Raw genomic sequence first — 27,722 nt, 5'->3', positions numbered from 1 at the left:
TAAAAAAAAAAAAAAAAAAAAGAAAATCTATGGGTATGTCTGGCTGGCTCAGAGCTTGCTGGGAGCAACCCAAATGTCCATTGTTGGATAAACAGATAAACAAGATGGGGTATCACATATCATGGAGTACTATTCAGCCTCAAAATGAGGGGAATTCCAACACATGATACAACATGGCTGAACCTTGAAGACATTATGTTAAGTGAAATAAGCCAGCCTCAAAAGGATAAATATTATGTCATTCTACTTATATGAGGCATCTGCAATGGTCAAATCCCTAGAGACAGAAAGCAGAATGGTGGTTTCTGGGAGCAAGAGAGTGGGCAACGGGGAGTTATTGTTTAATGGAGATAGTTTCAGTTTGGGAAGATGAAAAAGATCTGGAGATGTATGGTAATAACAGTTATACAACAACATGACCACAGTTAATGCCACAGAACTGTGCACTTAAAAATAATTAAAGGGGGTGCCCAGCTGCCTCACTCCATACAGCATCCAACTCTTGATCTCAGGGTGGTAAGTTCAAGCCCCACGCTGACTGTAGAGATTACTTAAAGACAAAATCTTAAAAAAGAAAATAATTAAAGAGGTAAAATTTGATGTTATGTACATTTTACCACAATTTTTTTAAAGGTTGTTATACTGATTATTCTGCTATGTTGCTCTCAAGATCTTGGTATCAGAGAATATTAATATCAGTGGCTTTTAAAGCTTGGCCATGGCTTCCAGGTATGGAATGAATAAGTCATGGGGATAAAAGGCACAGCATTGGGAACACAGCCAATGATACTGTAATAGCGTTGTGTGGTGACAGATGGTAGCTATGCTGTGGGGAGCACGGCATAACATATAGAAAGGTTGATTCATTATGTTGTATACCTGTGACTAATAAAACATTGTGTGTCAACTATACTCAGATAAAAAAGTTAAAAACAAAAACAAAAAAATCTGGCCAAGGTCATCCTGCCATTGAAAGACCCTCTGCAAAGAGCAAATTTCTAAGTGTGTACTGGAAGAGAGAAAACAATTGATTTAGCAATTGGGGGAGGGGAGAGGGTCAAGATAGATACTATTACCAGGCTCTAAGGCAAACTGTCCTCTCAAAGAATTTAAAACAAACTTGCTAGCATCCCACTGAATCATAAACATCTAGGACAGCATTTTGAACACAGCTAAGGGCACACAAACATTTGTTGTGGATGAATGACTTCTAAATGAATCAATGCTGAAGAAATCTCGAACATGACCACCAAGACCCTGCAGGACCTGGTTCCTACTTATTTCTCGCGAACTAACCTCACCTTCACGTGATCCTCGTTCTCACTCTCTGTCTTTATCACACAGAATTTATTTCCATTCTTCCTTCCACCTGCCTTCCTCCGCTTCCCCGACTCTCCCATTGTCTTACCCCTCCAGGCTGAGCCCAGACATCACTTCCATTTTGTCTAAAAGAACAGAAAAAGAAAACCAGCTGGGAAAACAGACCTGAAGGAGGCAACGGTTTGTCATGGCTCGGTAGCAGGCTCTGTGGCTCTTCAGCGTCGGCCTCTCCCCGAGACAGTAGCCCCACTTCTTGACCATGTGAAACCGTTTGGCGTGCCAGATGTGAGTTTCTAACCATATGTTCTTCTTTTGTCTACGGTTGAATTCTAGCACCCGGTTTTTGTGACATCTTCGAGCTTTATGGCATTTATTCTTTGAATGTTCTTTTTTCTGATGTACTGCTTTCTCGGCCTGTGGTTTCAAGAAGAAAGGCAGATCCTAGTTTGTAACTGTCTCCAAACAAAGTTTCATGTGAGGAATTCAAACAGCTAGCGATAGATTAAGTGGACTCCATCAGTGTGCTTAATTTTTTTAACTTGGTTCTCTCTCCAATGGAAGAGCAGAAGGGGAGGCAACAAGGAAGATTTCAGAGACGGGCAGACTTACAGAGGAAGCACAGTCCTGTCACTTACTAACTGGGCAAGCTTCATGGACTATGAGGATTAGAATATTTATAAAACACAAGCTTACTGTGGCTATTCATACTGGAGAGCAAGAAAATAAATCAGATGCTAGATTTTTTGTTATTGGTTTTAATGGTTTTTTAACCTCTGAGATTAGAACTAAACCCAAAACATAGGATGGAAAATGTAAAGCGAGGAAAACCTACACATTTCATGTTGGTTAGGTCCTGAGAGACAAATGCCAAACCTGATCACTGGGAAACAAACATTACATCTAGAAAGCACAAAATTCCTGTTCAGTTTTCACTCTTCATCTCCTCCACAGCTGAGCAAAACTTTTGTGGAAAGAAAAACAAAACCCAAACACTCTTCCCCCTTAGTCTGCGGGCCCCTAAGCACAAAGACTCTGTGTTGACGAGCTCTAATCCCACCACCAGAGTAGTATCAGTACGCAGAAGGCACTCCATGAAGAGCTTTGAAGTCAACTAGCAAAGACACTGGTAGCTCAGACAGTCGGAGAATGCCCAAGCCAAGGATTTTGGTGAAGCCAAAAACAACTAGACTTGAACAAAAATTAAATCCAAGTTTCAAGTTTTCAATGCTGAAAAAGTCAAAAGGCAAATACTACGCATCAATGCTGCTTTTTTTTTCCTTAACCTTCCAACTTCCAGCTGGCCACACCCCCAAAATGCAGAGTTAAAGTCGCTTATGTAGCAAGGTCAGGATTTTATTTTAAATCTGGCAGGGGAACTTCAACTATTTAATGCCATTGAAAGAAAGGGCTTTCAACCCAAAACTAATTTAAAAAAAGGAAGTGGGGGAAAAAAAAAGAAAGAAAAGGGGTCCAAACACTACGTGCAAGGGATGCCTGGGGGGGCTCAGTCGGTTAAGCATCTGCCTTCAGCTCAGGTCATGATCCCAGGGTCCCAGGAGCGAGTCCAACATCGGGCTCCTTGCTCAGCGGGGGGCCTGCTTCTCCCTCTGCCTGCCACTCCCCCTGCTTGTGCGCGCTCTCTCTCTCTCCCTGACAAATAAATAAATAAATAAATAAAATCTTTAAAAAAAAAAAAAAGCCAAACACTGTGTAATATCCAACTGCCTGCTAATTAGCAACGGGGGTAGGGGGGAGTCATGATTAAACCAAAAAAATATTCAAGATGAGCATGTTGCTTTTGGTTTTCATTTTAATTCTATTAGGTTAACACTCTTCAATTTCTTTCCAGAACTACTAACTTAAACACCGACACTGAGTGAAGCTCCTACCTCCTTCCGGGCAGTCTCCTGCAACCGTCTGGGAAGGCGCTTGACATTGTGGCTCATGGCTCTCCGTCTCATGTGCCGGGGCAGGGTCTGGAACACGAGCGAGTTAGAAGACGTCTGGGTCACTGCTTTCAACATGGCACTGATTTCAGCAGCTCGGGCTTGAGCAAAAGTGGAAGCTGTCGACAAAAACAGCACCATCATTAAAGACAAGTCTTGAACCCATACTTCTGGTAGATCTCAGAAGGAAGACAGATTTGAAGTACATGAGCTTACAACTCACCCACCATAATACCAAGGCTGGTTATTTCTGTATGATAAGATTATGAAACTATTCTGTTTTTACTTCCGTTTTCTACAAGGATTCAGTGTTATTTTTCTAACCAGAAAAAAAGTTTCAAAGCAAGTTTACAAAGAATTTCTTCAAACAGAGGCCTGTGTGCGATATAATCACAACCATTTTTAAGTGCAACAATCACACAAGAAAACAAAGAAAAAGCAAGATTTTAATAATGGTTGTGACGTCAAGGATTTTTTTCTTTAATATTTTCTGCTTTTTCCAAATACGTAGCCATAGCTGTTACTAGTTTTCCTTACAGAAAAACAGAATTTTTTTGTAAGTGTAAACAAACAGCTGGAGAAATTTAAGCTGGAGAAATTTTGTCCCCAAAGGCACAGAGACCAGAAGGCACACCTAAAGAATATAGGGTTATGGGATAGCAGGGGTGACTGAAGACAAGGTCTGAAAGGGCCTAGAGACAGGTATTTAAAGGTCTTAGTTACCCTCAGGGTGTGTTAAATTTGGTTTCATCTTTGGCGAATGGGTGAGGAGTGTAGATGGCATTTGAGATTTTAAAAAAGAGGTGGGGGAAGGGCAAAGAAGACTTTAGGACAAAAGGGACCAGTTCACAGATACGAACTTATAAGAACATGAAGAAGAAGAAAAAAGAAACTGCAGAAGGGAGAGCAATCAGGTTCAAGGAAGCTACAGCCAAAGTCCAGGCTGGAAGTGAGAAGGGCCCAATGTGGAAGGAGGGGAGGAACGGAGAGAGACGGGGAGTCAGGGCCAAGACAGACAGCACTGGAAATCCGGCTGCATTAGAAACAGAGAGCTCATCGTATAACCAAACTTCACTTCTTCACAAACACCTACCAGTTATATACTTGGGAATCTCCTGAGACGTGCCCTCAGGACCTGCTTTCCATCCTCCCTTTTTTTTAAACATTATTTTAGAGGAAGACTGTTCCTTCACATCAGGATCAATCAGGGAATGGTGGGTCATTTTGGTTTGCCGCTGTCGTGCAGTTCCAGGAAAATGCTCTAGTTTATTTAAAAAAAAACAAAAACAAAAACAAAAAAAAAACAAGAAATAGGTCAGTCTTACCAGGGATCTGGATTACAGTGAAGAACACCATTCCCTGGGTGGTAACACTAATCACATTTCTAATCCTACAACCGCCCTGTAGGGAGACTATCTTCATAGTCTTCGCTTTAAAGAGGAGGGAACCTCAGATATGCCCAAGGTGACATTGCTAGCAGGCAGCACACTGGCTAATCTTGTCAGCATGACAAATTAACCTTGCAGGTATCTGATAAAGGGACCTTTCCTCCAAATAGTACAAAACAGATTTTAAATCTAAGCTCCCTTAAATGCTACAATTTATATGATTTTGTATATTCAATCTTTTATCACGTTGGGTGCCTGTGCTGAATTAAAGAAAGAAATAAAAGCAAAGTCTCTATCCAAATGTCTGGGCGTTGAAACCACTGACTTTAAGATAACAGCGAATCCCTGTCTGCAAACGGAGGCAGAGATCAGTAGAGGATTTTAGGGTGTTCCAGCTTATTTCCATCATAGTGTTAATTATTAAGCCCCTGTAAAGCATGAAACATGTTACAAAGTTTGTCACTGGGAGATTTAAATGAGATAGTATGTGTGAAGGCTTATTACATGGCATGGTAGGCCTCGACTGTTGGATCCAAATCTAAATCTTACGAATATGAGTCTAAAACTTACTTAATCAGATCCAAAGCACACTCTTCTTTAAAGTGTCCCCCAAGAGTTCTTGGTCACCTGCTTGCTGTCTTCCCAAACTGGCATTTTCTATTGTTACCCAATGAATAACTATAACTTCATATCACCTTATAAGGTTCTAAAATCAGCACACAAGTTAAACACAGATACAATAAACACACTGTGCTTCTTTTAGGGAATAAAATACTGTAATTTTTTTTTTTAGGATTTAATTTATTTATTTGTCAGAGAGAGAGAGCGCGAGCACAAGCAGGGGGAGCAGCAGGCAGAGGGAGAAGCAGGCTGCCGGATAAGCAAGGAACCTGATGCGGAACTCGATCCCAAGACCCTGGGATCATGACCTGAGCTGAAGGCAGACGCTTAACCGACTGAGCCACGCAGGTGTCCCTAAAATAGTGTAATTTAATAGTAACTGTGTTAAGATAGAGATACAATATACCCGCTCTAAGATACATACAGCCAATTTTTATTCCCAGTAGTTATGCACCATAAAGTCACAAAGAACACTGAATAGGCAAATACTGAACCACTGTTCCTAGAGGAAATATATATATACACACAAACATATCACACTGATTGCAATCTCACATCATAAAAACAACTCATCCTGGTACATTCTGTTTCCCTTACTTACGAAGGAAAAAAGAGAGTCAGAAGTGCCAAGTGATCTGCCTGAGGCTGCCCACGACGGGCATGCCATCCCCATTCAGAGAGGGAGCTCCCTGGGCCCTGCTGCGCCGCCCCGCTACAGCCTCCCCACTCTGGTCATCTCTGTAAGAAAGCCGAAGCAAGAAGGGAGCTGGGAACCTCAGCTGAGAACGTCCACATGGGGTGACTCAAATTTTGTCCCTCTCTTCGCAAGTCCACGAACGACCACCAAAGTACCATGAGTATTAAGTTGGGGGTTACAAATCAACTTAGCGACTAGATGAATTTGCAAATACAAAATGTGTGAATAATGAGGGTCAACTGTATCTGTTTTTAATGCAGGTCGTTTACTATTTAAATAATAACTATCAAGAAGAGCTGACAAGGGGCACCTAGGTGTCTCTGTCAGTTAGGCGTCTGCCTTCGGCTCAGGTCATGATCCCGGGGTCCTGGGATCCAGCCCCAAGTCGGGTTCCCTGCTCAGAGGAGAGTCTGCTTTGCTTCTCCATCTTCTTCTGCCCCTCCCCCTGCTTAATCTTGCAAAGAAAAAGAAAAAAAAAAAGAGCTCACAAAAGCATTTTGATCCAGAGTGGAGAGAGTACTGTGTGTATCTTACCTTGTTTTTGAGCTTGGAAAGCTCTCCCACCTCCATTATGGTACTTTGTGCCCCTATCGGCCACAAAGCCAGAAGATAAAGTCACATTAGTGGGCTGGTTTCTCATTTTCTTAGCATGTTTTCTTTCTTTTGCATTAGACATTTCTGGAAAGAAAGTAATAAATTTAGTACAGGCAAAGGGAACCTCCGTACAAAAAATAAAAATACATCTAGTAAATAAATATTCATGTAACTCAAAGTTTGATTCTTCAATATAACCAATCTTCATTTATTATAGGTGGGTTGATATCAAAATGTGATCCCAGTACTCATCTCCAGCAGAGATCATCAGCAGGGCCATCTCTAAGGAAGTCATGAATGGTATTAACACCAAAAACCCAATTCAATAGGGAAAAAATAATTCTACTGGTGTAAGAGACTGTTATTAGTATATTCCAGAATGCATCGCCAGGTAATTCAATTATATCTCAATGTTGACACTACATAGTCTATCGAAAGAATGAAAAATGAGGTATGAGAAAAGATCCTTCTGCCGTGGCAAACATTCTCAGGTGAAACCAGAGCTACCTCACTCAACGAGATACAGCGCACACTATTCTGATACGACACCCCTACAAAAACTGAACATAAATTACTGATGCTTTCATTTCCGCCATAGAGACGGACCAGGCTGTACCTGTAATCTAGAACAGCCAAAAGATTTCAATTTAAAATAAGGATAAAGGACAAAACCCTGGGGGAGCCTGATGGATTTACTCTGTAGTTCTCAACTCTCAAACTCAACATCCCCTTTTTTCTTTTTTTAGATTTATTTATTTATTTGAGAGAGAGAAAGAGCAGGGGGGAATAAGCAGAGAGAGGGAGAGAGAGTCTTGGACAGACTCCCTGCTGCGCGTGGAGTCCAACTCCAGGCTTGATCTCATGACCGAGTTCAGAACCTGAGCCGAAATCAAGAGTCGGATGCTTCAACCGACTGAACCACCCGGGTGGCCCGTCCCCCTTTTTTTTCTGAATGGTTTGAAACCCGTTTTCTCTTTTGAAATGAAATTCATTAATAACATAACCTACTAGACACATAACTTTTACCAATATACACCCTATAATATGTGCCCTATTATGTAAAGGAGAACTAAAAAGTAATTTTAATAAAAACGCGTACTTTCTGTATGTAAGTATTTCACCACTGCTGGGTGACGTTATGTAGTAGGGAGATATTCTGGACTCCGGGGTATAAGCACCACAACACAGGCCCAGTAAAGGCACTGCAAAGCTGGAGAAGAGGCCTGCAGGCCCCCGTGCCGCAGTCATTGCCTCGCCTCTCACTGACTGTAGGGAAATCTGAAGAGGCCTGTGCGAAGGAAGGAAGCAGCTCAGAGTAGCAGGGCCAAGCTGTTCTCAAAGCATTTCAATGTTTTAATACAGTCTTTACTGGGACCCATACATAGAATTACCACGAATGCAACAGCAACAGAGGCAAAGAAATACAGGTGGGTTGTACCTGTGCCTCAAAGAGATGGCAGCAAGGCCACTGGTGACAGTTTTCCGTACTAGCGAACACCCCTTGGTAAAGTAGCAAAAGCAGGAGAGGGGGAAGGAGAACAATCTTGTTTTGATTCATTGCATTCCTGGAAGATTTAGTGTATATTAAAACCATGTAACTGATATTTTGTGCTTTTATGTAAAACAGGTATTGGGCTACTGTGGGCTTTCCTGCACACTGCAGGATGTCTGACATCCCTGCGCCCTGCCCGACAGGTGCCAGCAGTGTCACCCCACTCGTTATGCCAACCAAAAACACCTGCACAAACTAACAGACTGCCACCTCAAGAGTTGCACCACTCCTACTGAATGCCACTGAATTAACTACCACCCACTCACTTCCCTCTTTCCCAATGCAGGGCTTCATTCAAAATTAAGAGTAACCAGTGTTGTGTAGTACTTAAGAACCCTTCCCCTGGAGTTAGAAAGATCTGGATCAAATACCTTCCTTAACACTTTTTAGTTACATAATCCTAGGAAAGTTACCTTCCCTCTTTGAGCCTCAGTCCCCTCCTCTATGAATGGGAATGGTCACAAGCTGCTGTGAGAATAAGGTAATGAACATAACACTCAGAGCACGGTGCTTTGCAAAAACTAAGGGCTTGATTTATGGTAGCTATTATTCTCAACCAGAGGAGAGAGAAAACTGAGCAGGTCACAGGAGGCCAGACTGAAATAACAGAGATTATGTCATTTCACTTTCTCATTCCATTCTGCTTTCACCCAAATGAAAGATAATTACATGTACACCCAAAAACATTTTTCAAATTTAAAAAATATTTAGGAAGTAAGTAAAGTAACTAAGTTCTGCAGAACCCGTCGGCTAGTGAATGACATGGTTCAGATCAGTTTGCATTAAGAACCATCGAGAATGGTTTTACAAAACAATTCAGTTCACCTACTATTATCTACTTGAATCAGAACTAACCCAGCAAGACAGAGCACGACCTGGGAACCCTGGTCCGCTACTACAACTCCCAGAATACAAGAACAGGCCATGAGCAGGCTGGGACTTGGGGACTGAGGTAAACTTTGATACCAGACTAAAAAATTAGTGGATTGAACTAGCAGTGGTCCTCAAACAGTTCTAACAGCAGAAGAGAATGAATATAGACTATATCCGTCTGAAGATTTTACTTAAAAATAGCTTCCAGAGGAAATCTGAAGTCTTCCCTGAAAAATCGGGTGAGTTTCAGTATATTATTCAGTTTATGTGTTTCCACATTTACTCATTTAGCTTTAACGAGCACTAAATATGTGCCAAGCTTTATAAATGTGTTTTCCCCAAAATCTTTAAATAAATCGGACATATCATGTTTTCTCACACAGCTTACTATCGCCTGGTTGACCAGATACACCCCTTTATAATGGACTCCAGTTTGACAACCTGGGAATTAACCAGATGATCTCTGATTTCTTCCAGATCTAAAAAGTTGGTGATTTAGACTTGCTATAAAATCTGCCTTAAGAATACAGGTATCTTGGGGCACCTGGGTGGCTTAGCTGGTTAAGTGTCCGACTCTTGGTTTCAGCTCAGGTCATGATCTCAGGGCCGTGGGATCAAGCCCCTCATCTGGATCCATGCTCAGTGTGGAGTCCGTTTGTCCCTTTCCCTCTGCTCCACCTCCCCCCCCACTTACACACATGCATGCGCTCTCTCTCTCTCTCAAATAAATAAATAAAATCTTATATAAAAAAAAGAATACGGGTATCTTGTTTCACAAGAAATATTTTACACAAGTTAAATTATTTGTAATGCCCCAAGAGAGCTCCTTATTTAAAGAATCATATGGTGAATTATTTTGTAATAAAAAGCATCTCCTAATTGTCCAGTTTAATCAAATTTAACAACCTTTTGGTATCCTTTGTTTATTAGTTTTAGGCTGTGCGTATACGAAAGTAGCATAAGGTTGTGGCCTCTTTCCTTAAAGAGTTTGGTTGTCCTAAACAGCTAACATTTATGGAGAACTTAATGTGTCAAGCACTATTCTACATGCCTTACTCTTTCCATTCTCAAGGCTCTATGAGGGAGGTACCAGTCTACCTCCATTTTATAAATGAAGAAACTGAAGCACAGAGACGTAACATAACCTGACCAAGGCCAATAAGATTGTAAGTGTGCTGTGAGTCAAACCAGGCAGTCTGGCTCTATTCACTATTTTTAAAACACAAAACAATTAGACAACAAGAGTACACCCATTAAAAGACTAAATTTTGCAATATAGCACAACAGGAAACTGAATAAGAAGGGAAAATGTGGATCCACAGGAAAAGTCAATGAAAAAATAGCATTTCAGTTGGTTGGAATTTGGGTAGTGAAGAAAGAGTACTCAGGAATCTTCTGTGTGATTTCAGGAGTGAGGACTCTGGATGACTTGAGTGGGATGTGACAGTAGGAGGGGTTATATAAAGCTGAGTAGGCCAGGGAAACCAGACTGGAATTTCTATTTTATTCCATGCTTGAAGCCCCAAACCAATGAAAAAGCTCTGAAGCCCTTGAGCAGGAAGTAGGAAAACCAAACCTTCGCAGTATGTAGGACAAATGAGAAGGAATGATGAGGATTTTCTTACATTGTTTTAGAACCAGGGCAGGACAGGAATCTTACCTTTTTCACTGTCGTCCCTCCAGCACCTAGCAATGTGTCTTGCACAAGGTAGGGCTCATTATATATTTGTTGAATGTAAACCTGCACGCATAAATGGAGTGAATCGTGCTTACAATGCATTTATTAACAGAGTAAGAAATATTTGGCCAAGTACCACGCCTTCTGACACGGCATGACTGTATCTGCCAAGAGCCCGGCCTATCTTCCTTTTTGGAATCAGACGCCAAGGGCTTGGTTCAGATCTAAGGGGAATGCGTGGAGACCTTGTAAAGCTAGAGGAGCACTCGTGAATGGCAACATGGGAGGGACGGAAGGTGGACCACGCCCAGACCTCAGCGTGGTCCCCTTAATGACCCAACTCATTCCTTCAGAGTGCCTGGCAGGACCGGGGCGCAGCCCATTCCGAGGATGGCGTCCGCCCGGCAGGACAATACGGGGAAATGACAAACGCAGGGGACTCCAGCTCAGGGGCCGAAGGAGGCGCGGGGCGGCAAGCGGGGCCCAGGCGCCGGCTGCCAGGGAAGAAGAGGGCAGCGGGGTCTGAGCGAAGGAAGACTGGGAGGAGAGCCGGGCCGGTGCGCGGGGCGGGGAGCGATCGCACACTCCCCCAAAACTCGCGGACCCTGGGGCACACCGGCCCCTCACGACCTACCTGCCAGAAGCTTTGAGGGAGGAATCCAGGGCTCCCCGGGTCAGAATGACAAGGCTCTGCGACAGTCTACTCCGTGGAGACGTGTGCGGCGAGCAATCTGCAGGGCGCATGCGCCAGTGCAGTCGCGGCCTCCACGTGGCCGGGAACCTGGCTGAAACTACAACTCCCAGAATACCGAGCGAACTCGCTCCGCCAGAAGAGTTACTGCCGGGACTGGTCCCTGGGCTGGTTAGTCTGGTGAGACGCTAAGGGAGGTAGCGTTCGGGTCCGCTCTTTTGGAGGGGAGACAAGATAAAAGGGTTAGCCATGGCGTCTCTGATCAGAAAGGTGATCAGCACTGCGAAAGCCCCAGGGGCCATTGGTCCCTACAGGTAAGGAGGCGTGTGGGAGCGCGGACGGACTCTTGGCATGTGGGGTCGGGGGTCCGGAGCTGGAGCTCTGACTCCGAAGCTGGAGCTCTGACTCCGGGTCAGAGCTGGGGCAGGCCTCGGGCTTCATCCGGTCCAACCTGCTGGAACTCGCTGAATCCGGGAGACAACCCGGGAAAGGGACAAAGCCCCCGGGCACCCATAGAGCGGGAGCCTGTGCTCGCAGGGACTCTGCCCCGGACCTGGAGGGCCAGAGCGCTTCGCCGGCCAAAAGCGGTCAGGTTTTGTATTTTTTTTTTTTTTTTGGTAACGATTTTATCGAGATATAATGCACATACCCTTAAAATTCACCCCTTTAAAATGTACAACTCAGTGATTTTTTTTATTACACTCACAAAATAGGGCAGCCATATAATCTCAGAATATTTTAATCGCCTCCAAAGGAAACCACATACCCATTAGTAGTCACTCCCCATTCTTTTTCCCTAACCCCTGGCAACTACTAATCTATTTTAAGTTCTGTGGATTTCCCTGTTCTGGACTTCTTGTGTACATGGAATCCTACAATATGTGGTCCTTTGTGACTGACTTCTTCCACTGTAGCATGCTGTTTGGTCTAACCCTCTCTTAATTCAAAGGAGTAAATTCCGTGAACAGATGTGGGTGTCTATCTGGAGGGAGCTGAATTCTTTTCACAGAAGTGCTTAGCAAATAGATGCTCATTTACCCAAGGCACTGATTTTTACCGCCGTATAGAAATGCACTGGGGTGTTTATGAATTCATTGCCCGTGTTCATTTCCCACTAATAAAGTCAAATACAAATCACAACAAAAATCAGTTGCTTAGGTTGCCTCGACATGCTCCGGCTAAATATATGTGTACTGGCCAGAAAGTCTACCCTGTGTATATGCATTTCCACCTGTCAGAAGTGCTGCAAATATAAAAAGGTTAATTTCTTTTTTAAAAATCCTTTTCCCCCCCCCTTAAAACATCTCAGCTTTAAAACTATTAGCTCTTACCGTATGCATTCTTGGAGACTTTTTTCCCTTAATATAATTTTTGTTATTTTAAATTCTTCCCCAAAGTATACCATGTAAACCTCTTCTCATTTTTCCTTTTTAAAATGTAATATCTGTTCACTATTAAAAGAACCGCAGATGGAAAACTTCTACGACTAAAGCACTTCAACTACCATAGACATATATTGAGTACCTACTATAGGCCGAGCACTGCAGAGGCTACAAAAAATGTGTAAGAATTAAAGCATCGTGAAAGACATTCAGGCATGTGGGGGAAAGAAAAAGAAACATTTTCATTTTGTGCATGCACCCTGAAAACTAACCTTTTTCTCTAAGTCCCAGCCTCATTTTACAAAAAGAAAACTCAAGCTGGAAGTGAACTTGTCCAAGGTCAGACAGTCCATAAGTGGCAGAGCTTGATTTGAACCAGCCCTAGCTCCCTCCTCTGTACCACATTGCCATGAGAAATAACACTTAGAGGTGCAGAACAATAATTACTAGCAGGGTTAGAAACAAAATGAAGTGGGAGTAAGGGGCCAGGGGGGTGAGGGATGGCAAAAGAGAAGAAAGAAATTGATGTAACTTGGGGCAGAGGAAGAAAAAGATCTAGGAGGGCTCCTGCAAGAGGTAGTCCTTGAGCTGGGTTTTGAAGGTTGTGTTTGCCATCTGTATAGTACTCTTGTAAAGTGATTTTTAAATTACTTTGTTAAGGAATTAAGCAGGACGTCAGAGCATGGTCATGAAAGAACATGGCATAAAGATATTTTGGAGGAAGTTTTAGTAATCCAACTACGACTTTTACTCTTTTTTTTTTTTTTCCATTTGCCAAATCTGTGTACCACCTATATCATAATCTCCTTAACAGTTTTACTTAAGCAGGCTCACTTTAACAGATTTAAAAAGGAAATTTTACAGCAGTACTCTAAATAGAAGACAATCCAGTGGAAGGTAACAGTAAAAAAATAAAATCAATTAAATAAAAAGTATAATTAAATTCTAGGAAGCGGCTACAGTTGGCTCAGAACCCAAGGCCAGCTATCTTTGTTAAAAGTGATAGATTTCTTTGTTTTCTAAAATTGGTACCTTTTGTCCTTCATGTAATCAGAGGTTTAATGTCATAATTGCTAACATTTATTGATGCTCACTCAGCACAAGGCACTATTCTAGGTGCTTTAGTGCTTTATATGGACAGTTATTATGACAGTACTTATTTTCCAGATGAAGAAACTGATATACACGTGGTTAAATAAGTTGCCCAAGGTCAACCACCAAGATGGGATGTGACAGAATTTAAACTCAGGCAGAGCTCTAGAGCTCAATCTTCATCATTTAGTTTGCTATCTCCTGCCATGGAAGAACTCAAAGAGAATTGAAAAGAATCCTTTCCTTGTGATTCAATTTGCATGTGACCTACATTTTGGGAAACACTGGTTCAGAGTTGGACTTTGAATTGTTTTGCCACTTGCTAAAAATTAGCTTTTAGCAAAGTCTGGATTGTGATCATTCCCAACTCTAAAATAAAGTTTGTATTTTGTATGCACTGAGGAGCCTTCAAATGTCTTGGAAGAGGAAGTGACGTGATCAGATTTCTTTTAAAAGTACTCTGATAATTATTTGGAGAAGACATTAAGAATAGTAAAGGGGGTTTTACAATAAAAGTAAAAATCAGTCCTCTTTTTCCTCCTCTGCCCTGATCCCTCTTCCTCAAGCCCCCAGTGGTGTTACTTCAGAGCAAAAGCAACCCTTACCACAAACAAACACAAAGTGATTTTAGAGCCTGGAGCATACACCTTCCTCAAGTGTGTACTTTGTTCAAGAAAGCAAGCATGACAGTAATATTCCTGGTTGACTCAGAGTCAACTACCTTTATAAAGCTGCAAGAAAAAAAGAAGGGAATCAAATCAATATACCAGTATGATAAAAGACAAAACATCAACCAGCCTCACTGTGTGGAGACTTTCCAGGACATCGTCCTCTTGTGCTTTTTTGTATCCAAAGATCATACGAGGCCACTAAAAAGGGTGCTAATTTTCAATATTTAATCTTGAAGAAAACCACACTCTAACTAATCATATCCTAATAAAGTTAATTGGACATATTTGAAAACCAATTTTTGTGCATGGAGTTTGTAGTGAGCACAGTTTTTGAAACTTCTGGAACTTCTGGGTCTTCTCCAGGAAGAATTCAAATGGGTTGAACTTTCAGTCCCTGGCATTGTGATGGATGGGGTGTTGTCACCAATTAGCTAATCAGCCCGGCACATTTCAGGAATACCTCAGGACAGAACCTTGAGAGATTTCAACATCACATTGCATTGCTTTCCATTTTGCTAGCACACCACCCAAATAGTCATGAAATTTGGAAGTGATAGTCCATGTGGCATAGATTACAATATGAGAATTATTACTAAGATGCTTTTGAAAGTGTTATTACCCTTTGACCTGGAAATAGAATAGTACTTTTAAAATTTCTGGAGTTTAATGACTTGTCTGTGGATAGTAGGATGCTACGATCACGAAGGGTCAACTAATTACATTTGTAAACAATCTCTTTACTAATCTGTAAGAGATAACTCACAAAGGTCAGATAGTCTTAGACATCTGTTAATTTTCTGAAAATAAATTCCTTTTTACTGTCACAAATTTTTTGACCAATGGTAGTGCATATGGGCTGAAACTATGTTTCATATATGGGGAGAGCCAAAGTTATTTTGCAAAGGGCCTAGGGTAGCCTAGTTCTACACAGGACAGTTAATACGAAACCTTGTTAGCTGATGATACTTTTCAGCCTGAGGAAAGCTTACACATTAACAAACTCAGTAGTTATCTGGGCTGGGGTGAAAGCCAGATAGTTGAGAAGAATTTCTAGACTTTCTAAGTACTATTACCAAGTTTAAATCTAGCCTCTTCCATTCTTCAAAGCCCACACAATAAGCCAGTATAGGTCCTGCTAAAAAGATTCTTTACCGACAGCCAAAGTCATTGAAGCTAGTAAGTCGTTAGAGAGCAAAGCCAACAAGAAGGTATTGTGTAGCCACTATGTGCAAGGAGTCGCCTTGGCCCCTGTGCAGCTGGAAAGAGTAAGACACAGCTCCTGTGTTCAGGGAGTTTACAGTCTGGCCTACACCCGAGATAGGGTAAGAACAGACCGAGCTGAGATGTGAGGCAGGATCCTGTACCTGGTTTGGGAAAAGCTCCTCTGAGGTTCAGGTGAAAAAAAGGCTTAGTTACTTGCCCAGGGAAAATGTGTTGTGTGATGGTTTTTGGTGTAGTTTTTTTACAGTAGCAAAATGCTGGAACCAAAGGTAACTAGTTAAAGTGTGTCCATACGGTGAAATACTACACAACTGCTGAAAGAATAAGGAGGACTCCTGCATACAGTTACGGGAAGATCATGATAGACTTGACCGAGAAAGCCAGATGTAGAAGAGTTGCGTACACATGTTGTACGGTGAAGAGCGTTTAATATACCACATGGTATATAAACGGGAGAAGATATATTTTCATTTTTATTCATATATGCATGAAGAGACTTGGAAGAATATGTAGAGAAGAGCATTGGTTATCTGTAGGGACTGGAAACAGCAGGAGGAGGAGAAGCAGAGAGCGGAGGAGACTTTTCACTGAAATTCTTTGAATAATTTCTAGGTTTTTTAACCATGTGAACGTTCTCTTAAAAAATTATGAAGAAAAAATTATGGGGGCACTTGGCATGCGACTCTTGATCTCAGGGTTGTGAGTTCAAGCGCCATATTGGGTGCAGAGCTTACCTGAAAAAAAAATAACAATTTATAAATGCCATAGTTTAAATTATAAAGAAAAAAAGATGTGGTCAGTAAAATCGGGAAATATCATGAAATAAAAATAGGAAAGCTTGGAGCATATTGGAAAACACTATAGGGAACTAGAAGATTAGGAATGAGGGGCGCCTGGGTGGCTCAGTCGTTAAGCGTCTGCCTTCGGCTCAGGGCGTGATCCCGGCGTTCTGGGTTCGAGCCCCACATCGGGCTCCTCCGCTAGGAGCCTGCTTCTTCCTCTCCCACTCCCCCTGCTTGTGTTCCCTCTCTCGCTGTGTCTCTCTCTCTATCAAATAAATAAATAAATAAAATAAAATNATCGGGCTCCTCTGCTGGGAGCCTGCTTCTTCCTCTCCACTCCCCCTGCTTGTGTTCCCTCTCTCGCTGTCTCTCTCTCTCTATCAAATAAATAAATAAATAAAATAAAATAAATAAATAAATAAATAAAATCTAAAAGATTAGGAATGAAAATGTGATATTAGAAATGTAAAATTATAAATGAGAAGATGCTATTTCTAAATAAGCATGGAAATGGTAAAACAAGTTTTACTTCTGAATTTAAACTGATACTAAGGTTTCTTTATCAACATGTTTAAAATGGTGGCACTTACTTCCACTGAATTGTGTATCTAAAAATGATTAAAATGGTAAATATATTTTACCACAATTAAAAAGAGACAGAGGGGTTTTCTTTTTCCAAAAAGTAAAAAAAAATAATAATAATAAAAAATAAGTTGATTTGTTTGGCTCTTTTTCAGGTCTCAATGTGGCTTATTCTTGTTTCTTGTGATTTTATCCTAATTCTGAAATTTAGTATCCTCAATACAATACAAGTCATTTCCAAAGAACAAGCATTTTGCAGAAATGGAGTGTAACCTCCCAGATGAAATCTTGTCTGAGAATAATTACTCCTTTTCTTCAAGTGGTCTTGGCATTGCATTTTTGTTGTTATTTTACAGCTCAGTTGAGGTGTAAGTTACATTAAAATTCACTCATTTTTAAGGGTAGAATTCCCTGAGTTTTTGTAAATGTCTAGAGCCACGTTCCTGCCACCACTGTCATATTTTAGCACATTTCCATCACTCCCCAAAAAATTCCCTCATACCTGTTTGTGGTCAATCCCCAGTGACCCAGGAAGCCACTAATCTACTTTGTTGCTATTCTGTCTTTTCTAGAATTTCATATAAGTGAAATCAAATAATATGTGGTCTTTAGTTGGATGTGTCAGTGAATGTTTCTTTATTTTTTGTTTTTCATTTTGCTCTCCTGGATAATACTGTTCTGAACATTCATGTAAGGTCTTTGGACATAAATTTTCATTTTTTGGGTGGTTGCCTAGGAAAGAAATTGCTGGGTTGCATGTTAAGTATATGGCAAGTTGTTAAGAAACTTGCTAAACTGTTTTCCAAAGCGGGTACTGTTTTTGCATTCCCACCAACAATGTATAGGGTTCTGGTTGCTTCCTAATTTCACCAATATTTACTATTATCAGTGACATCTTATTGTGTGTAGTGGTATGTATTATGGTTTTGCTTTTTTTTTTTCTAATGAGTAATGTTGGGCATCTTTCATGTACTCCCTACTCTTCATATGTCTTCTTTTGTGAAATACCTGTTCAAATCACTTGCCCATTTTTTATTGGGTTATCTACCTCTTATTGAGTTATAAGAGTTCTTTATATATTCTGGGTACAAGTTCTTTGTTAGATATATGTTTTGCAAATATTCTCTCCCAACCTGTGACCTATATTTTCATTTTCTTAAGGATCTCTTTCAAAAAGCAAGTTTTTTAATTTGAATGAAGTCCAATTATTAATTTTTATTTTATATTTTGTGCTTTTTGCGTCTTAGCAAAGAAATCTTTTAGCATTGAATTTTGTATCTTATATATACACTGAATTTCTGTTTATTGCAGTCAAGCCGTATTAGTCGACAGGACCATTTACATTTCAGGACAGCTAGGCATGGACCCTGTAAGTGGACAGCTTGTGCCAGGAGGGGTGGCAGAAGAAGCCAAACAAGTAAGTAATTTTTCACATCTGAAGTTCCCTTCTTTTCTGCATTTTAATACTGAAAGGTATTAAGAATCCACTTGGCTGATTTTTTTATAGAGATTATCAGATAAATGCTTTTAGAGTTACTTACTGATTGATTTAAGACAGTTGTATGTCAGTAGAAAGTTCGAAATTTGAGGAATCATTTAACAAGCCAAAAAAAAAGTCTACCTTCCAAGGTGACTTCAAACCTGAATTATTGGATATTCACTAAATTGTGGTAATCATTTTACAGTATATACATATTATCGAATCATCACGTTATATTCCTAAAACTGATACAATACTATGTGTCTGTTATCTCAAAAAAGTTACTTAACTCTCAATTAAATTATTGAAATCAGATAGCATCTTGTCACTTCTACATGGATTGGGAAATTTCTTTCTTTTTTTTTTTTTTTTTTAAGATTTTATTTATTTGTCAGAGAGAGAGTGCGAGACAGCGCAGGCAGAGGGAGAAGCAGGCTTCCTGCTGAGCAAGGAGCCCAAAGGAGGACTCGATCCCAGGACCCTGTGATCATGACCTGAGCCAAAGGCAGACACTTAACCAACTGAGCTACCCCTGGATTGGGAAATTTCTTATCAGGGCCACTGACCCACAAAAAAAAAACACCACAAAAGTAAAGTCAACATTCGTTAGTAAGAACTATCAAAGATTATGTGTAGTGTGTTTTTTCAAATAAGAATGAGGAGTACAATTCTAATCCAATAAATAGAATTAAATTATAATTTTATACATTCACTGAGTCGTTTGTATTATCCAAAGTTAGAAATGAGGGGGACCTATTCTTTAAAGTCAGTTATTGATTTAAAAGAAAATCTGTTTTCATTCTCCGTTGCTCATACTTACCCTCCAAGTGAGAGAGAGTTAGGAACTCCAGGAGCTTTCTCTGTTTCAGCTGAGTGGACATCGGCTGAGAACTTCGCACATTCTAGCACTGAAGAAGAGACTTCAGTCTAGTCTTTGTACTCACAAAAGGAGACAGTCTCACTACATTTCAAAAATATCCATTTCCATTAAACCAAGAAAGCCAAGAAGCAATTCCCTTCTATAGAGATGGCCGTGAAAGAGTAGAATTTCCTTTCTAGAAAGGGAAAATTTTTCTGCAATGTAGAAAAGGGGGTATTAGCAAAAATTGATTAATTGAATTGAATTAAAACTTTACTATAACATCAGTGCCTTAGGCCTTTCTTGCCTTGCTTCATAGGCTCTTAAAAACATGGGTGAAATTCTGAAAGCTGCTGGCTGTGACTTCACTAATGGTGAGCAACCTGATAGTCCTTCATATTTCTGTTTGATATTTCTCTGGTCTTTTTGAAGAATATAGAGCATCCAGTAATACATCATGCCATATCTTCATTGCTTTTGAAAGTTGTTTTAACTTCAGTCCCATTTTAATCAAGACAGTCAGAACCATATGTTTTTCTAAGTAACATTTTGGGTGAGACCAAACAGCTAAAGCTAATAACAATGTTTGTGCCCTCTAGTGGTCAAAGCAACTGTTCTGCTGGCTGACATGAATGATTTCAACACTGTCAATGAAGTCTACAAACAGTGTAAGTAATTTGGCTTTATTACTGTCTTCCATTTTAACAAGAAATGAATCTATTAACCTTATTGAGTGTCCATTATGAATTAAGAATGATAGGAGCTGATAAAGAAATGGCTATAGGTCCTGTCCTAAAAGAATAGTCTGATTGAGAACATAAGCATGCCCCCATGAAAAAGATCCAAGACATTTCTATGGCACTCCCTAGGATAATATATTACAATCCTACGAATTCATTTGCCTAAAGTTTAATATTGTTACACTCGTCTCTGGTTTTTTAAGCCCTCCTCATAATTTTTTTTAACACAGAGATTGTATTTTTTACTGCTGTGATATGTCCTCACCACCATCTCTGTTCAGGCTCTCAGAATCATTAGCTGGTTAATTAACATTTTTTATGCCTTGGTTTCCTCACATGCAAAATGGGGATAAAGCTTTATAGGGTTGTTGGAATGCTTAAATGAGTTCATACCACAATAAGTATTGCTTTAAACATAAAACCCCATTCATATCAAACAAGATCAAAGTCTCAAAGCATGTATTTTCATTTTTTTCCAGGAAGGTAAGACATGTTAAAAAGTATTCAATATCATAGGAATCCTATGGCAAAATAGTTTACCTAACAAATATGAATGTGAGCTTCTTTTTTTTGGTGTTGCTTATATCTAAGAACAGACAGATCTGTGAAGCACTTACCAGAGTCTTGACTGTGCATCATAATAGTGTCTGAAAACTAAAATGAAATTCTTCTAAATTTAGTTTTCAAGAGTAATTTTCCTGCAAGAGCTGCTTACCAGGTTGCTGCTTTGCCCAAAGTAAGTACATTTCAAAATGACTAATATACACGATTATATATTTCTATGTTGTTTTCTGAGTATAACAAACTAAGCACTTTGGCAGGAAATTTTTTAAAGAAAAAAGAAGAAATAATCTCCACTTCCAGGACCTTAAAGACTAAAAGGAAATACCCAGTATTATATGAATGGGGGGAGAAAATTAAGAAACTTCAGAAGTTGTTTTAATTTGTCTTAAAAAATAAAGAAAATTAGAAATCAAGGCCACACATGAACATGAACACAACAAAATCAGAGGGACTTAAATTGTAAGAAAAAGAAAAATAACAGCTGTATTGTATATGTATTGTGTATACTTAGAGACTACACTGAGCCAGGGTAGTGAGCTCTGCAATAAGAAATTCATTTGCATAATGAAATATCCAGACTTCCATTAGAAAAATAATCTCAAAACCAACGGCCCACTTATTTTCTCACCGTTGTTATTGTGGTATTTGAATCTGATGAGAAGCTCCTAGCAGCACAACATTCCTGCCTACAAAAAAGCAAGCCTACTGACGTCCCTGTAATTGTCCACTAAAGAAAATTTATCTTCTATGTGTGGTATGCTTATTGTTTTAGTCGGTTATTACTCTCTCCATTCATGAACAATTACCTAACCGTTGCTTGGTTATTTTCCTTGCAGGGAGGCCGTGTGGAGATTGAGGCAGTGGCTGTCCAAGGACCTCTCACAACAGCCTCGCTATAAGTGGGTCCAGCGTTACTTAGTCTGGAATTTTTAACCATGTTTTCAAATTAACATTTTAATTTTTACAGTTGACGTTGGAAAGTGTTATGATTGACTTACACATTTGAGGTCATTGTGGAAATACCATATAATAAAGGGAATGAAGCATGATTCTAAGATCAGATGACAACTCCAGTTACTGGTGTAAATCCCACGCACACTCTCGTTCCTGGATGTGGGGAGAGAGATGCTCGTTACATACTTATGCAAATAAATGAAAGTAAAGGGAAATAAATCGTAGGAGAGAGGAGTTACTATTCCTGATAAATAATTAAGGGCACACGTAATTCAGTTAAATCCTATTAATTTAATGATGTGAAATACCTAGTTCTCACGTCAACTATATGATTCTGCTGTTACTTAAGTAAAACTAGAGTACTGAAATTTGAATGGTAGAGGTAAAGGAGAGGAAAGTGGACCACAATTTTAATAGATGATATTTTTATAATGGAAATAAAATAGACACGCAGATTTTCCTTGGTGTGATTCTGTTCACTTATTTTTTAACAGTTTAATTTATACATGAAAGCACATTACCTAATGGGGGGGGACCATGAAGTTAAAACCCCACCTAGTTTTTCTCAGAACTTGACTTTGTACATTTCTACACTGTTGTAATCAGGCTCTGTATAATCATGTTGTGTTTGATCCTTTCACATCTTTTAATTGCGGAGACTGCTACATGAATACCTCCTTGCTGTAGGATAAATTCCAACACAGAAGTATGTAGATTAAAAAGTAGAAGTACCCTTCCCTCACTCTCCATTCCACTTACCTCCCCAAAGAGAACCGCTGCTAAGAGTTTTGAGTATAACCAGCGGTGTTCTGTTCTTTACATACTTGATCATCCAGCTTGGTTTTGGCTTGTTTATGTAACGGAACTGTATATATTACTTTCCAGGTTGCTGTCTTCCGTCTTGAAGCTCTTCCATATACATACATACAGGCCTGCCTCATTTTTAAAACTGTTGCAGGGTATCCTTCTGTGAGAATAGGCATCAGGTGACTTAACCACTGCTCCAGACAGTTCGGTGTTTTCAAGGGTATCTTCTTACAACGGTGCTGCCATAACATTTTTTTTTAATTTTTTTTATTTACTTGAGAGTGCACAAGCACGAGCGGGGGCGGAGGGGCAGAGGGAAAGGGAGAAGCAGGCGCCCCACAGAGCAGGGAGTCCGATGTGGGACTCGATCCCAGGACCCTGGGATCATGACCTGAGCCGAAGGCTTAACCGACTGAGTAGCCCAGGCACCTGCCATAACATTCTTTATACATACGCATACCATTCTTGGGTATACAAGAGCTTGTTACAGAGAGCATCGAACATTACAAGCATCCCACTTTTATAAAGATAATTTGGTGACCCGCTTCTAAGTCATTTCATAGATGTTCCAGCTTATTGTAGAAATGTCATGTTAATTTGGAAAGCTCAGTCAACCAAAAGATGGTATTAAAGGGTGTCAAGACAACAGTTTTTAGAGTACAGACTTTGGAGAATTCCATAGGGTTCAGGGCCCCCATCCACCACTTATTAGCACTATGATCTTCAGCTAGTCATTTAAGCTCCTTAAGCCTCAGTTTCCTGAGAGATAATAATTGTCCCCCCTCAAAGGGATGTCAAAAGGATGAAATGAAATAATGTATATGAAAATTCCAGCACGACTTGGCAATTACTGATGGTATGGAATAAGGTGCTGGGTAGAAAAGTTTCTGCTGTTTAGGTAACTAAACGTATTAACAGGTATGACAACTCTTTAAGTAGGCAAAGTTGGGGAGTATAGGAGTGTGAATTGATAGAATTAGGCACTGGAAACCTGAAGCAGTAAAGTGCTTACAGGCATGGACTCTAGAGCCAGAAGACCTGAGTTCAAATCTTGTCCCACCATTTCTAAGCTCTATAACTTCGGGCAAGTTATTTAAGCTTTCTGTTCTGTTTCTTCTGTAAAACGTCTCTGTTTCATCTGTAAAATAGGGATATTAGCAGTCCCTACCTTACAAAGTTGTAAGGATCAAATTAATGTGTAGGAAGCCCTTCGAATAACGCCTGGCACATAGCTGTGATGATGGGGATAATCATAGGAGCTTTTCCATTATTTGGCAATAGGAAGAAATGAGCTGTCAGGCCATAAAAAGACATGAACCTTGAATGCATGCTTCCGAGTGAAAGAAGTCAGTCTGAAGAGGCTACACAGGGATCCCAACTCTATGACACTCTGGAAAAGGCACAACTGCGGAAATAGTCAAAGATGAGTGGTCATCACGGGTTTGGGGAGTGGTGGAGGAGGTAGGGGAGGGAGGGAAGCCCAGGAAGTTTGTAGGGCAGTGAAACTCTTCCGTAGGATCCTGGCATGGCGGATGCATGGCATTACGCATTTGTCACTAACCACAGAATGTACAACGCAAAGAGTAAACCCCACTGTAAACTAGAGATTTCAGTTAATAATATGTGTCAGTATTGGTTCATCAGTTGTAGCAAATGTACCACGTTAATGAAAATGTTAATAATCAGGGAGACTGTGTGCCCTGGGGCGAGGGAGTATGTATGGGTACACTCTGTACATAAAAAGGCCCTAGAAAAGAAAATCTTTGTAATGTTTTAACGACTGTAGCAACGTAGTCTGTGGTAGGGTATTGAATTGAAAGGCAGCCTTTCAATTAAAAATGGTTGCTCCTAGTTCACTGGCACCTCCTAAAAATAGGAAGACAAGTAAATCAGCAAGGGACCAACTCCACCCCCACCCCGAAATGTGCTGGGAAAATGTTGACAGGTGATGAAATTTGTCTAGGATGACACCTGAATTTAAGTTACCCATCAAAACCAGTTTATTGCTATCTTACATGTATCAAAGAGGCTGTATAATTTTTATGCATGGTTTAGGTAATAAATACCAAATCCAGCTGAAGAGAGGAACACCGCCAATACTTTCTGAGCCCTATGTAAACATTCTCGGTCCTATTGTTGGTTTCCCCAAAGAGAGCCGCAGTCCTAAATTTTATGTTAGTCATTCTTCTTTTGCTGTAAGTTTGGCCACATAGAAGTTAGGCATACAAATGATCATTTATTTTTTTTTGCCTGATTTTGAATTTTATATTAATAATATACTGAATGTATTTAGCTTTTTTCACTCTTTATGGTTCAAATTTTTTTAAACATCTTTTAATACTGAGTAGATACAAAGGAATATTGACCACACATGCTTTCACCACACAGTTTGAGAAAAAGAACATTGCTATTGCAGTAGAAGACCTGAGGTAATGCTCCAATCCTGTCCACTTCCCATGCATCTCAGGAAACCAATATCCTGAATTTTGCGTTTATCATTTCTTCTTGTATATGTTTGAGTCATTAAGCAAAATATTGTTTTCCTTTCCAGGGTTCTGTAGTAAAACAAAAGTGGAATCACTTGCATTGTGTTTTGTTTTTAAAGGAATGTCTTTAACATTTCACTGTTGAAATGATGCTGTAGGATTTTATTATCCTCGTTTTACTAGATCGAAAAGGTTTCCTTCTTGCCCTCCTTTGCTAAAAGTCCTTTCTGCCCTTCTTCCTTCCCTTCCTCCTTCCTTCCATGAGTATTTAATAAGCCAGATATTGTCATGAGTGCTGTCAATTTTGAAATAAAGAGCCCCAAATTCTTGCCCTCAGTGAACTTAACTTCTAGTGAAGAGACAATAAGAAAACCGTTAAATTATATATTTGGCAAATTCATAGTGACAGAATGAGTAGAGGTTACCAGGGGTTGGGTGGAGGGCAGTGGGGGGTTATTGCTTCACGGGTACAGACTTCCTGCTGCCAGTGATGAAAGAGTTTTGGAAATATGGCGATAGTTACAAAACACAATATATTTAATTCACTGGATTATGTACCTAAGAATAGTTAAAATGGTAAATTTTGTTATGTATGTTTTACAATTTTTAAAAAGTTAAAAAACTAAAATTATGTTAGATTATGAAGAGCTGGGGGCGCCTGGGTGGCTCAGTCGTTAAGCGTCTGCCTTCGGCTCAGGGCGTGATCCCGGCGTTCTGGGTTCGAGCCCCACATCGGGCTCCTCCGCTAGGAGCCTGCTTCTTCCTTTCCCACTCCCCCTGCTTGTGTTCCCTCTCTCGCTGGCTGTCTCTATCTCTGTCAAATAAATAAACAAAAAATCTTTAAAAAAAAATTGTGAAGAGCTGTAGGGAAAAGCAAAGCAAGGGGAGTTGGAGAATATTGGGGATTACAAGTTTAAAAAGGTCAGCAGGAAGGGAAGGCCTCAGGTGACACTGGAGTTCAAAATGGTTGTTGAAATCTATGGAATTTTTTCTGTATCTATGACATCATCATATGATTGCTCTCATTCACCTTGCTAATATGGTTAAATACAACTGATTAATTTTTTATAATGTACAACCAACTTCTGGAATAGATTCAACTTGGTCAATATATCTGTTTATATATACTCACCCATATATATCTGTCATGTATGTGTTTTATACCCTCAAATTTAGAGTGATAACTTTTGTTTAGGATCTTTACATTTATGTTCATCTGTGAGATTGGCTTTTCCCTTCTGTCAAAGAGTTTATGGTTGTGAACATCTATCCTTGAATGTTTGATAGAATTTACCTATTAAACAGTTTGGGCTTGGTAGTTTTCTTTGGGGAAAAATTGTAAACTCCTGATTTGATTTCTTTATGGTAGCAGGAACATTCAGATTTTCTAGTTTTTCTTTCAGTCAGTTTTGGTCATTTACAGTGTTGTGAAATTTGCACAGTTCATCTAAATTTTCACATTCTTAGGCATTTTTTCAATCTCTTGAATCTGTGCCTTTTCATCTAACATGGTTTATTTGGACTTCTGTTTTTTGGTTTTTTTTAAATCAGTCTTGCCCAGAAGCTTATCAATTTTACTAATATTTGTACAGAATCATTTTGGGGGCTCCGTTGATCCTTTCTGGTATATCTTTTCATTATAATTAATTTCTGCTGTTATATTTAATATTTTCTCCAGCTCATTTGTGAAACACCTCTTCCTACTTTTAATATTAAGACTCTTATTTTTAAGTGACAGAAATCCAACTCAAATTAGCCTAAGTGGAAGGAAGGAGGAATTCATAGGCTTGTGTAGCACCATACCGCTGGCTTTATTTATGCATGTGCATTCCAGAAACTTCCTGGCTCCACCTGTCTTGTAGGGGAAGTAGCTGCAGGCCCAGACATATAGACCCTAAGCTCCTAACCCCAGCACTAAGACATCACTTTCTGGTATCTCTGGCAGGAGCTTCCCAAAGAAGCCTCTGATTGGTCCAGCTCATGGTCCAGCTCAGGTTAGGGGCCCATTCTTAAACCAATCACTGTGGCTGGGAAATTAAGACAGTGAGCCCAGGCTGGTTCTAAGGGGCATAGTTATACATAAGTCATGGCTTCAAACTCAAACCCCAGAATGAAAGAGCTGGAACTAAAATGCTGGTACCCAAGTTAATCAACTTGTTAGTGGCTGAGTTGGGATTTTGAGGCTTCTTTCCACACTGAAGGAGAATCACTAGATTTTGTGAAAAAGAACATTTATTTCATGTTAGTCTTTCAAACAAAGAAATAGCAATCTCTTCAAAATGTGTTACCACTAAATGATCATCAGATGTCTAAAAGGAGTCACCCATCTTTCCCCGCTATCGTCAGCTTCCTTACCTTTCACAGAGGGTGTAATTTAAAGAATACTTTTCTTACTGAAGGATACGATGACTCAAAGGTAATTCTGTATGTTTCTGTAATAAAAATTCGGATAGAAAATACACCACAAAAAACTTTCACACTTTATTTCTAATAACATATTCAATCAAAATTGTAAATATTGAACCAACAGTACAAAATAATTCTATAAGAATTTTGGCCATATTTTCCTCTACAGCCAATTATATTGAGTTCTGAGGAAATTACCGAGATTATATAAGAATAAAGACCATTTGTCATCAACAAATATTTACTGAGTGCCAAAGTTATTCTAGATTCAGTAGGGCATCTTCCCTGCCCACTAAAGAGCTTACAGTGTTTCTCTAACATTTGGTTAGCAGTTAG

At 39.9% G+C, this 27,722-nt stretch overlaps 2 protein-coding genes across 3 annotated transcripts in view; one reads left to right on the top strand and one right to left on the bottom strand.

Annotated features, from left to right (window-relative positions):
• POP1 (POP1 homolog, ribonuclease P/MRP subunit) overlaps nt 1-11,430 on the bottom strand; it is a 37,534-nt gene extending 26,104 nt beyond the window's left edge. For both annotated transcript variants that reach the window (XM_002914003.4, XM_034668356.1), the window contains exons 1-5: nt 11,304-11,430; nt 6,507-6,650; nt 4,360-4,527; nt 3,210-3,385; nt 1,486-1,734 (exon numbers count right to left, since the gene is read on the bottom strand). In XM_002914003.4, the coding sequence (XP_002914049.1) occupies nt 1,486-1,734; nt 3,210-3,385; nt 4,360-4,527; nt 6,507-6,648 (735 nt within the window). In that variant the 5' untranslated portion in view covers nt 6,649-6,650; nt 11,304-11,430. The remainder of the gene's footprint in view (nt 1-1,485; nt 1,735-3,209; nt 3,386-4,359; nt 4,528-6,506; nt 6,651-11,303) is intronic.
• Nucleotides 11,431-11,458: 28 nt separating this feature from the next.
• RIDA (reactive intermediate imine deaminase A homolog) lies at nt 11,459-22,147 on the top strand. The gene is made up of 6 exons (XM_002913988.4): nt 11,459-11,674; nt 18,402-18,507; nt 19,749-19,803; nt 20,029-20,097; nt 20,850-20,905; nt 21,570-22,147. Exons 1-6 carry the CDS (start codon nt 11,610-11,612, stop codon nt 21,630-21,632), a joined length of 414 nt encoding a protein of 137 aa, XP_002914034.1. The 5' UTR covers nt 11,459-11,609; the 3' UTR covers nt 21,633-22,147.
• Nucleotides 22,148-27,722: the final 5,575 nt, after the last annotated feature.

Source organism: Ailuropoda melanoleuca, chromosome 9 (genome assembly GCF_002007445.2).
Source record: "Ailuropoda melanoleuca isolate Jingjing chromosome 9, ASM200744v2, whole genome shotgun sequence".
NCBI lineage: Eukaryota > Metazoa > Chordata > Mammalia > Carnivora > Ursidae > Ailuropoda > Ailuropoda melanoleuca.
The sequence above is the reverse complement of the archived record's forward strand: the minus strand, read 5'-3'. Positions and strand labels throughout refer to the sequence as shown.

Bases quoted from the DNA above. Each gene is read 5' to 3' on its own strand.
- RIDA (XM_002913988.4), top strand. From the start codon at position 11,610: ATGGCGTCTCTGATCAGAAAGGTGATCAGCACTGCGAAAGCCCCAGGG. The intron at 20,098-20,849 runs GTAAGTAATTTG...TTCTAAATTTAG, and splicing joins CAATGAAGTCTACAAACAGT to TTTTCAAGAGTAATTTTCCT. The intron at 20,906-21,569 runs GTAAGTACATTT...TTTTCCTTGCAG, and splicing joins AGGTTGCTGCTTTGCCCAAA to GGAGGCCGTGTGGAGATTGA.